Source organism: Antechinus flavipes, chromosome 4, assembly GCF_016432865.1.
Source record: "Antechinus flavipes isolate AdamAnt ecotype Samford, QLD, Australia chromosome 4, AdamAnt_v2, whole genome shotgun sequence".
In the NCBI taxonomy this organism is placed as follows: domain Eukaryota; kingdom Metazoa; phylum Chordata; class Mammalia; order Dasyuromorphia; family Dasyuridae; genus Antechinus; species Antechinus flavipes.
In genome coordinates this window covers 88,161,751-88,174,433 of record NC_067401.1, presented here as the reverse complement: position 1 = coordinate 88,174,433, position 12,683 = coordinate 88,161,751, and the positions used below count along the sequence as shown (strand labels likewise).

The 12,683-nt window shown below is 33.0% G+C and overlaps 1 protein-coding gene across 2 annotated transcripts in view; it reads left to right on the top strand.

The window, feature by feature from the left end:
• Positions 1-12,683, top strand: part of EXO1 (exonuclease 1) — a 32,653-nt gene that overhangs the window by 12,511 nt on the left and 7,459 nt on the right. For both annotated transcript variants that reach the window (XM_051993504.1, XM_051993505.1), the window contains exons 9-11: positions 2,106-2,334; positions 6,050-6,296; positions 10,531-11,074. In XM_051993504.1, coding sequence (XP_051849464.1) covers positions 2,106-2,334; positions 6,050-6,296; positions 10,531-11,074 — 1,020 coding nt within the window. The remainder of the gene's footprint in view (positions 1-2,105; positions 2,335-6,049; positions 6,297-10,530; positions 11,075-12,683) is intronic.

The following is a 12,683-nucleotide window of genomic DNA, read 5'->3' as shown; positions in this document are numbered from 1 at the left end:
TAAAAATGGTAGTTAACTGACTTTTGTGCCCTTGATCAACATTTTTATTTTCACTCCACAAAGATTCTCCCCACCTATATTATTTTGACCTATATATCATTTATTAATGTCTTGTATCTCATTCTCTTCCTTCTCCTTTTTGCCTCTTGCCTTCTCTGGCTTCTTTCAAGTCCCAGTTTAAATTCTACTTTATACAGTAAATTTTTAAAATTCTCCTTAGTGCTAGTGTTTTTCCTTACTTGATCTTTTTCCTTCCCACATATATATATCTTCTCTCCCCATTAGATTGTAAACTCATTTGAGGCCAGGGACTGTATTCTATGTTTCTTTATATCCCTACCACTTAGCATAGGGTTAGACACATAGGGAGCACTTAATAAATACTGTTTACAGACTGAATCACCTGCATAGTGAGGAGGCTTCTTAAATTTTTTCCACTTGCAACCCCTTTTCACTGAGAAATTTTTACATAACTCTGGTCATATAGATATATAAAATAGGTGTACAAATCAAACATTTACTGATAACAAATCATAATTTCATGAACCCCACACTCAGTTACAAGATCCTATATGGGATCTTAAACCACAGTTTAAGAAGCTGGGGATTAGATGACCTTTAAAATCCTTTCCAACTGCAGCTTTGTATTGCTGTTGACATTTGGGGAGCTTAAAAGTTACTTAGAATTTTTTCTTGTTCCAAGAACTCCAATGGATCTTTTTCTCCCTGCTGTGAGGTCAGAATGCCAAATTTGTCAGGACAGCAAATAGCCTAGTGTTGCTAATTATTGTAGTTTTTCTAGAGACACAAGTATTTAGAAATCCAGAATTTCTTTTCCTCTTCTTCTTCCTATGAAGATACCTTTTAAAAAAAATTTTTTATCATTACATATCAAGCCTCTTAATTCTTCTCTTTTTAGACCTCCAATCAATTATACTGCACTACCTCAGTTACGATTTATCTTTATTTATCTTTATTAGATTTTAATATTTTGTCATAAATATTTAATCTTTTTTTTTTTTTGGTCTATAAAATACAATCTGAGTAATAAAATTTTGAACTCAAAAATGCCTCAGAAATAATCTGACTTCAACCCCTAACTTTAGATATGAAGGAACTGAGGCCCAGAAAAATGTGACTACTTACCCATCAGGTAAAAAGTAACATATTAGGTTTCTAGGTTTTTTTTCCTGAGAGTAACTTTAGAAGCCTTCAAATCCAATCACCTCAGTTTTTAGATGAGGAAAAAGGTCACCTAGCTAATAAATATCTGAGGTGTGATTTGAATCCAGATTTTCCTGACTCCAAAACCAGCAAGCTAGCTATTCCTGCATACTGACTAATAACTGAACTGGAATTCCATAGCTGCTTACCCTACAGCAATGCTCTTTGTAATATGTCATGCTGTGCAGTCATCCTACTAACTACATTTGGGGAACTGTATTATGCTAATTATTTTAAATCATTCTTTTAGTTTATACCCAATGACTGGCATGGTAAAGTGGCTTCTGTTATATAATATGTATAGATTGCCCTAAGAGAATCTTTTGTTTAATAGTGGAGAATAAAAATTGAATTAACAATTTTATAATTAAAATAATTTTTGTTTAAATCTAAACCATGTTTTGAAAGAGAAAAAGTTGATACATGTATGTTATTTTATGATGTTAGTTTTTAGAAACATAGAGTAGGCATATATTGAAGTCTATTCCAAATTGCACTTATAAGTGATGCCTTCCTTATCACCAGAAAAATTGTTAGAATGTTGTTGTATTTCATATTTTATCTAATGTAATAAAATAAGTTTCTATAATGCCATCTTAGGCAGACCTGTTCTTTATTTCTTAGAGATGGGCTATCAAGGTCACTAACACTTCATTGAAGAGAAACAGACTTAGAAACACAAGCTATTTAATGGAAAATGTAGAACTGCTAAAGTAGAAAATGTTAATAGAGGGCAGATGTATCCTTAACAGCTGTTCTTTATAAGGGTAATTTATCAAATTTATAAACTTTATATTAATTTATTTTGACCACAGAAGGAAATTAAGTTGACTTTTCCCCTTCACATAGGTCTTATGTTTTTTCGTTTTTTAATTTTCTAGCCTCATCAGTCAAGAAGTCAAGGATGGAATGACAAAGCTCCTGATCAGAAGACATGGAATGTGAATAGCATTTGGAACAGGAACCATTGCCTAACACCTAAATTAGATGCTGTTTCAGATACTACACCTTTACAGGAAAGATGTACTACTGCAGGCACTGAGAAAGTTATTAGTAGTAAGGGTTTAAATCTTCCAAAGAAGAAACTATTTATAAAAAGACCAAGAAGTGGTAAGTATTTTGCTTTTGTGGTATATTATATTTAGAAACAGTGTAAATATTAAGGTAAAGCCTCGCTGATTTTTTTTTTTTTTTTTTTTTTTTTGGTAATCAATTACTTTTCTCTAATTGGTTGAGATTGTTTTTCTGATATTTTTGTTTTTACACTTCAAGCCCCATATCCTGCCTTTTCTTATTACACTTATTACATAAGCAAATAAATAAATCCTCTTATATAACTTTTACTTTTGCTTTACAAATCTGAATAACAAACATTTTGTACCATCATTTAACTATATGCCAATATCTTAACTTTATTATTGTTTGAGTCATCATTTATAATAATCTCCTTTAAGACTAGAGTACCTATCATAGTGCCTGGTAGATAGCAGGCACTTAATAAAAATTTATTGATTGGACATGTATTTTAGGATTAGAGCATCTTTATTTAAATAATTAGTTTTTCCAAAATTTTCATATTGTATATCTCTGTATGTATATGTATACTTGTACATACATGTATATACAAATATACATAGAGGCACAATATATATATACTATAAGAGTAACTATTCAAATAATAATTGAATCTAACAAAATAATCCAAATACATTTGTTTTACTAATTTCTAACCCTTGAAGTCATTGTAAAGTCAGAATCTTAGGCTTAGGAGAGAATTTAAAATTCACTCTTCAGCAATCTACATAAAACAACCATTCTCTATAGTTAACTATGTCATAAGTCGTCTATTATTCCTTGAACACTGCCAGTATCAGAGAACTATTTTGAAGTAGTCTTTTCCATTCATAGATGGTTCTGAATCCTATTAAGTCCTTTCCTTATATTTAGTCAGAATCCCTACTTGTAACTTAAACCCATTGGCTCTCCCTTTTCCCTCCCTGAGTTCAACAAGGCCTAACCCCTGTCCATGTTCAGATATTTTAAAATATCAATGATGATGTAGCATAGCAGTATCCTTTCCCTACTTTTTACCTAACTTTCAGAACTTTTCTAAACTTATTGTTTGCTGTTTGATTCTGAAGAGTCATGACATCAGGAAGGAGAGGTAATGACTTGCAAGTGAACTGGATTTAAGTGAAGAAGGGCAATGCAAAGTCATCAGCTTTATTTTCTCCTTCATAGATCCTTCACATAGATCAGGACCATGGGAGATGGCCCTGGATGCAGTGGGAGACCTTGGCCTTTTTAAGCTAAAGTCTTTAACACATCTCATTTTTTCTGAGGCAATGCCCATTTGATGATTAAAGTTAGGTAAGAAATGAGGCAAAAATGGCTTCTTTTACTTAATCCAAAAAGTAAAATCAATCTGAGAGGGGAAAACTTTCAGGGTTTCTGGCCAAAACAGAAACAATTGCTATATACATTCATTCTTAGCTATGGTAGAATAGGATTCTTCGTCTATTCTTTGTCCATCTTTTCACTAATATTCTTAGTACCAAAACTTCCTCATTCTCTTTTCCCAGAGGATCTAAGTAACAAAAGAGAAGAGAGTAGAAAAGTTTTATATCTTGTTTCTGTTAGAAAAATGTAAAAGTTTTCATGCTAGTTTGAGGGTAGAACACAATAATAATAGTAACTAGCATTTATATTGCATTTTACGGTTTGCAAAAAGCTTTACAAATATTATCTTTTTATTTTCAAAACAACCTTAAGAAAGTTATCGTCCTTTTTTTTTTTTTTTTTTTTTTTAACTCCTGAAGAAATTGAAGCAGACAGGTATGCCCAGAATCATACAGATAGTATCTAGAGTCACATTTTAACTCAGGGCTTTCTTACTCCAAATCCAATGTTCTACATTAGTTAATCACTTGGCTTACTGCCATCTGTCTCCTATGAGGGACAGAACTGAGAATTAGTAATTCTCAGAATTTGTTATTAATTTATTTTTGTCTCCAGTGCCAAGTTGAAATGCTTTCTTAAAGGTCATTAGTGGTAACCCAGGCACCAAATTTAATTGCCTTTTCTTAATTCCCATCCTTGATACTTCAGCAAGATTTCACACTGTTGGCTAATACTCCCTTTCTTCTGAAACTCTTCCCTCAGTGTCTTTTATGTTGAGCTTTCAGTTGATTTTCCTGCCCTTGATTTATTCCTTCCAATTTCTACAGCTCCTTTTTTTTTCCTTCCTACATTTCCAGTTGTATATTGAATATCATTAAAATTTTTGATCACTTATTATCTAAATGTTAAATTCTTCCCCTTTCCAAACTGTGTCCCAAAGGCTCCAAAATCTCATATAAACATTTTTGACTCTTTTCCTCAGTCACCAAATCCTGATAGTTCTGCTCTTCTACACACTTACGCTTCATTCCTTCCTTTGCATTTCTATTACCCCTGCTCTGGTATCTCATTAATTTGGACTACTGTGCATGTTCTTTAACTGATCTTATTAAGCCATAGAACGTCAGTCCTGGAAAGGGTCTTGGCAGTCATCTAGAAAAACTGTTAGATTATACAGATAAAAAAACTGAAGCTCATAATACTTAAGGGTTATCCCAAGATCACTCAGCTGGTATTTCATTTAAGTTTCCAATTCAAGTCTCCTGACTCTTGATCTAAGGCTCTTTTAACTACATAATGCAGCTTCATTTTTTAGTCCATCCTATGCTCTGTTGTGAAAAAATAATATTCCTAAAGCACTGTGAACATCCTTCCTACTTTTCTCTATTCAAACAATGTTTTGAAAATTGTTTTCAGAATTAAGTCTAAAGTAGTACCTTGACCTTCAAAGTCTTTCATAATGTAGCCTTTGCCTACCTTTCCAACTAGTCAGTTAAGTTCAGCATTTATTAATTCTTAGTGTGTGTAGATGCTAGAATTCAAAATCTTAATAGCTTCTAACCAAACTATTTCTTTCTTTGCCTCCTCTGTTCCCTCTTCCTAGAATTCTCTAACTTCCCTGTCTCCACTTATTACAAAACCTACCTAGAATTCATGATGCAGATTAAATGCTATTTCTCTATAAAGTCTTTTTTGATATTTTCCCTGCCACAGCTAAAAGTAATCTCTATCTCTTTTTCCCATCATACTTTATTTGTGGCTTAGGATACTTGCTCTCTTTCTGCATTGAGATAACAGGTTTTTACATACATGTCATCTCTTAAATTAATCTATAAGCTCCTTGAAGTCAATGACGTTATCTTTATATATGCCTTTCATCTTTCCACTGTCCACTCAGGGTCACTGTGCACACTAATAAACACTAAAAAATGAATGGATTTGAAATTGGAAGTATAATCACACCATGTATTTCCCCAAAAAATACATTTAAAATACAACATATGGCCTCCAAAGCTGTAGTTATAAAAATCGTGCTATTTAGTTAATCATACGTTTGCTTGTAAGTTATTATGTTTGTGTTTTCTTTATTTAAACTTCATTACCATGGGGCCATTTATTTGTGTGTGGAAATTTGAGTCAAAGAGAGTGCCTAAAAGATTCATTAATAATTTTAAAATAGTATAAATTAATTATGTGTCAGATTTTTTATTTGAGTCACTCATTATGTAAATGCAAATATAGTGGGTATTAAATGTTTATCCATTTTGAAATTCAAAAACTCTTGGGGCTTTTTATGTAATCCATTTAACTTAGCCACTAGAAGTAGGTCATAAAAAAATAAGTTATTTCATTCAAAGAACATTTATTTACTATGGGATATTTTTGTTCTAAGTTAAACAAGTGCACAAATTATGTTTGCATTTAGAGGAACTATCAGAAGATGATCTTTTATCTCAGTATTCATTTTCAATTACTAAGAAAACCAAGAAGGAGAATTGTGAAGGTAACAAGCCACAGAAGTTTTCTGAAGCATTCATCCCTGATGCAGAACATGCCATTTCCAGTAAAGAAACCTTGAATACTCGGCCTAAAGTAAGAAACAAATTTGCATCCTTTTTGCAGAAGAAAAATGAAGAATGTGGTGCAGTTGTGGTTCCAGGGACTAGAAGCAGGTATAATCATATTAACAGAATCGATTACCTTTTCAGCTCTACTCTGTTAATCTAAATAACAAACATTAATGAAGTGCCTTTTATGTGCCAACCACTGTGGTAGTGCCATGGATACAAGGATAAAAATGAAATGCCTCTCATCCTCAAATCATTTACAGCATGCTTATTAAAGTGTATATAAAATAAATATGGGGTAAGGGTGAGGGGGAGAATAGCACCATCCTCTGAGAGCAGAATTGTGAAAAAAAACTAGGGATTCTAAGAAGAGAAGACAAGAGATTGCATCCCTGATATGGGAGAGATCAGGACAAGAGTATAGAGATAGGAGGGGAGGATCCTGTGTAAGAAGGTCAGTTTCAATCAATGTGAAGACTTAAAAGATTGATAGAAAGGATTATAAGTGCCTAACAGAAGTCTCAGTTTGATTCTAGAGGTAATGGCAAACTACTGAGGTTAATCAATGAAAGGATGCCATGGTCAGACTTTACTTAAAGAAAATCTCTTTGGAAGGTATATGAGAGATTAGAAGGTGAAGAGATTTGGAGCAATGAGTTCAATTAGGGGCTACAATCTCATATATGGGAGCAATAAATAGGACACATGGCTGGACTATAAAGTTAAGAGAGAGAGTAAAATATAAGTAGATTAATGAGGTCAGAAGGGGCAAGATTGTGAAGAATTTTAAATGCCAGAATTTCCATTTTGTTCTAAAGGTATTGGAAGCCACAGGAGTTTACTAAATGATACCTAGAGGTGATTTAGTTCTAAATATCACATTTTAGAGCATGAAGAAGCTGAAAAATATCCGTAGGAGAGGGAAGCCAAGATGATAAAGAGCCTTGAGATTGTTCCATGTAAAAATCCGATGAAAGAACTAAATATACTTCTCTGAGAGAAGCTAAGAAAAATTAGGGCAGGCAAGAGGCAAGTGATAATCTGTGTTCAAATTCTTACCGACTGACATGATAACTACCCTAGTTCAGATATTTCTTACATCTTTCTTGAAATACTATAAGGGGCTCCTAATTGATCTCATTGCTCCAAATCTCTTCCCCTTGCAATCCATCTTTCATACACCTTCATACATACTTGAAGTACAAGTCTGACCATAGAATCCTCTTATTCAGTTAACTTCAGTAATTCCTTCTTACTTCTAGAATCAAACTGAGACTTCTCTTAGCTGAAGGATGATCATGTGAAAGATGGATCAGACTTGTGTTTGCCCCCTGATGGTAGAAGTAGATTTTTCAGGCTAAAATTTTCAGAGAAATTTTGCTTATTGTTAAGGAAAAATTCTAGTCACCTGAAACTGTCCAAAGGTGGAGAGGGCTGCCTTCACCAAGGACTTGTTGATTAGGTACTAGGAATGTTGTGGACAGTATTTTTCATTAGAGAGATTGGCTAGATGGGGGTGTCGTCCCACTTTTACATATAATGGTAACAACAGATACTTACTGATAACAATCACATGCCAAGCACTGGGCTAGATAAGGAGGCTACAGAAATAGAGATTTTAAGTACTTTTAAGTTCCAGGTGCTGTGACAATTCTTGTCTTCTACTTGAGATCAAAATAACAATTTTGTTAAGAATAAGATAAAGATGGCAGAAACTAGGCATTGATCCACACTTAACACCATACACCAAGATAAGGTCAAAATGGGTTCATGACCTAGACATAAAGAATGAGATTATAAATAAATTGGACGAGCATAGGATAGTTTACCTCTCAGACCTGTGGAAGAGGAAGGAATTTATGACCAAAAAAGAACTAGAGATCACTATTTACCACAAAATAGAAAATTTTGATTATATCAAATTGAAAAGTTTTTGTACAAACAAAACTAATGCAGACAAGAGTAGAAGGGAAACAATAAACTGGGAAAACATTTTTACAGTCAAAGGTTCTGATAAAGGCCTCATTTCCAAAATATATAGAGAATTGACTCTATAAGAAATTAAGCCATTCTCCAGTCGATAAATGGTCAAAGGATATGAACAGACAATTCTCAGATGAAGAAATTAAAACTATTTCTGGCCATATGAAAATATGCTCTAAATCATTATTAATCAGAGAAATGCAAATTAAGACAACTCTGAGATACCACTACACAACTGTCAGATTGGCTAGAATGACAGGGAAAGGTAATGTGGAATGTTAGAGGGGATGTAGGAAAACAGGGACACTGATACATCATTAGTGGAATTGTGAACACATCCAGCCATTCTGGAGAGCAATTTGGAATATGCTCAAAAAGTTATCAAACTGTGCATACCCTTTGATCCAGCAGTGTTTCTACTGGGCTTATACCCCAAAGAGGTACTAAAGAAGGGAAAGGGACCTGTATGTGCCAAAATGTTTGTGGCAGCTCTGTTTGTAGTGGCTAGAAACTGGAAAATGAATGGATGCCCATCAATTGGAGAATGGTTGAGTAAATTGTGGTATATGAACGTTATGGAATATTATTGTTTTGTAAGAAATGACCAACAGGATGAATACAGAGAGGACTGGTGAGACTTACATGAACTGATGCTAAGTGAAATGAGCAGAACCAGGAGATCATTATATACCTCAACAACGATACTGTATGAGGATGTATTCTGATGGAAGTGGATTTCTTCAACAAAGAGATCTAACTCAGTTTCAATTGATCAAAGATGGACAGAAGCAGCTACACCCAAAGAAAGAGCACTGGGAAATTAATATAAACTGCTTGCATTTTTGTTTTTCTTCCCGGGTTATTTCTACCTTCTGAATCCAATTCTCCCTGTGCAACAAGAGAACTGTTCGGTTCTGCACATATATATTGTATCTAGGATATACTGTAACCTATTTAACATGTATAGGACTGCTTGCCATCTGGGAGAGGAGGTAGAGGGAGGGGAAAAATCAGAACAGAAGTGAGTGAAAGGGATAATGTTGTAAAAAATTACCCTGGCATGGGTTCTGTCAATAAAAAGTTATTTAAAAAAATAAATAAATAAATAAATAAACTAGTTAAAAAAGAGAGAGAGAGAGAGATAATGAAGACCAAGGAAGAAAAAATATAGCATTAGAGGACAAGGTTGGAAATTTAACATTGAAATTGCTGCAGCCCCTTTTAGTTATGTCTCATGTGGTAGGACTTTCTGCTTTTTTGACCTGAGGCTTTGGAGTACACATCCCTAAACAAGGTTGATGGAGTTTGACTTATTTAATAAACATTACTGACAGATAATCTTCACCCCAATTTATTACATTTTACTATTTGCATAATCTAAATTGATCAATAAATCAAGATTCTTTGAGGATAAAAAAAAAAAGAATAAGATAAAGAATATCTGCTTCATTGGAAGTAGACAGACTCTATCAGACAAATTTACCTCCAGCTATAAAAACACTACTACAAACAACAATGTCACAATAACCCAGTTGTGTAAGCAGTGAAATTAATATTATTTCCATTTTACAAAGGAGGAAATAGGTTAAATGATTTGCTTGTGGTCACATAGATAAAGTATCAGCCCAAGTCTCTGAACCCAGAACTTCTGACTCAAGTTCTACAATGTTTTCATCAAACTACCCCTTTTCTCAAAGGATTATTTATAAGAAATGACTAATTTTATTTTTTCCCTTTTCTAAAATATATTTCACTTCAGAAGTTCCTTGGTTTTATGATTGTGGGTGTCCCTCTGATTAATCGAGAAAAACATCCCTTCCAAGACTTTGTCTTCATTGAATTAATGTAGCTGTTCTTCATATGATAGACAATGGGCATTTACTCATATCCATTCTATATTTCTAGAATGTGCCAGAGCTTAAACTCCACTGAAATAGGTTGAAATTCTAAGATTGTCTTCATAACTCAATGAGGTATTAGAATGATATAGGGAAAAGAATACTGACTTTGGATTCAGAGAATCTGAGTTATGATTCTACTTCTGATACTTAATACCTCTGAACTGGGGCAAATTCATTTAATCTTAATGGCCTTAATTTCTTCATCTGTGAAATGAAGTGTTGGACTAGATGGTTTGGTTTTGTCCAATTCTAGATCTGTGATCCAAAAATGTAACACTCAAATAATCATAAAATATGCTTATTTTCTGTAATTGTTTAAATTAGAAATTAAAATTAAATTAGAAATCAAAGTTCAGATATTATTAATCACTAATATATAACTAGGACCAATAACTAGCTGAGTCCTTGAGAAGAAATTTTGCAATTATCTGGATCTCATTTTTCTAATCTTTTAGGTTCTTCTGTAAGCCTGTGGATACAGCTGACTTCACTGAAAAAAACGGAAGCAACCAATCTTTATGTGAAACTACTGTCCTAGAACAGACTGAGCTGAAGCTATCAGAAGATATGGATAACCAAAAACCTGCTGAAACAAATGTAGCTCAGAATATGAATGATCTAAATGAAGCCTCTGATCGTGATTCTCTAAATTCTGAGAATAAATTCACAAGGACAGTCTCACCACCCACCTTAGGAACACTAAGAAGTTGCTTCAGTTGGTCAGGAAATCTTAGAGATTTTTCAAGGACTTCTAGCCCATCTCCAAATGTAGTTTTGCAGCAGTTTTCAAGAAGGAATGAACCCTCAGTTCCTTTAACTAAGAATACTAATGAAATAGCCAGTTTGTCTCAAGAAAACAGTGATGTTTTAGATGGCAACACATCTCCCATTCCTGAAATGGGAGGTTCTTTGCAATCTCAGGAAAGCTTGGAACTATCCCAAAACAGTTTGGATTCCTCAAAGCTCTCTCATCTATCAAGCAAGGATTCTGATTCAGAGGTAAGTCATTTAATAAAGCCTTACATATCAATCTAGGATAGAATATGATTTCATTATCAATGAAGACATTTTTGGTAGTTTTCCTATGATTTTCATTGTGTGATTCTGTGAAAGAACATTTCTTAATACAAATTTATGTCTATTCTATGGAAAGATATTAAGAATAGGATATGTGGGTGGCTTATGATCCTCAGTGGTAGATGGAATACCCAGATGGATTAAATTGCAATCATGAAAATATTCCTTTTTGAAGAGTAGGTGCTTTACATGTTTTAACTTAACCATTTCTGTCTTTGAATCCTTCTGTGAAAGAACAAATAATTTAGGTCACTTTTTTCATTCATAGAATCATACATATGTACATGTCTTATATATACATATAAATGAGTGCGGGGGTTGTGGTCACATAAAGTATCAGCCCAAGTCTCTGAATCCAGAACTTCTGGCTTCCAAATTCTACAATGTTTTCATCAAACTACCCCTTTTCCAATTAAGTTTACCATTGTCTCATTCCTGATAATAATATAAACAGAGGGCACATTGTAGTATACAAAGTGGCTTATATATTTTTTTCCAAATTGAATTGAGGTGAGTTAGTTCAATTTTTGTTTGCTTCCATAACATGATGTACTTACTTTTATATAAAATTATTTTTTAAGAGAAATGATTGTTTTTGTTAGCAAAATATTTTATTTAATTTTGTTTTCTAGACATCAGTCAATTGCCGTTTCTCAGCTAATTAAAATTCAAAATAGTAAACCTAATCTTAAAAGTATATTTAACCTAATATCTTTCATTGATTCATAAGGCACATGAGTATTATTTGTTATATCTATATTATCATTATGAACTCTTTCTTTTTTTAGTAATCTAATTACTAATAAGCTAATTTTAGTAGTCTAATTTCAGTTAACAAGTTTTTATTAATTTGTACTCCCTACACTGAGCAGATTTTTTTTTTATTTTTAAAACATGCATAGTTTTCAACATTCATCCTTGCAAAACCTTGTGTTCCCAAATTTTCTCTCTCTCCCTTTTCCCCACACCCTTCTTTAGACAGCAAGTAATCCATTATATATTAAACATGTGTAATTTTTCTATGCATATTTCTACAATTATTGTGCTTGAACAGATTTTTGGCTATGTAGCTTTATTGCTTTACCAAATAGATTTCATATTAGCCTTTTTTCCCAAAATGCATGCTCTCTGTATTTTAAGTTCATCTTCAGTCTTGCAGGCTTATTTTTTTCATGATGTTTATTGTTATAAATGTTTTTTCTCCTGTTTCTATTCACTTTGTTCTCCATTAGTATATGTCTACACTAATTCCCTTCAAAATTGTCTTAATTTTATCATTAATTTGGTATTTTAAAAAATCCATTTTGTTCATCTATCACAATTTGTTTAGCCATTTTCCCAATAGAAAGATAGTTCTTCACTTTGCAATTTTGGACTTTATTCCCCCCCAAAAAAAGTTGCTCTAATTTATTTTTTAACATTTGGATCTTTTTTTAACTTATTTTTATTTTGGGGGGCTATATATCTATCAGAGTTATAATCTATGTAGCTGAGTGTAATCCCAGATTGCTTTCCATAATGACTGGATTAG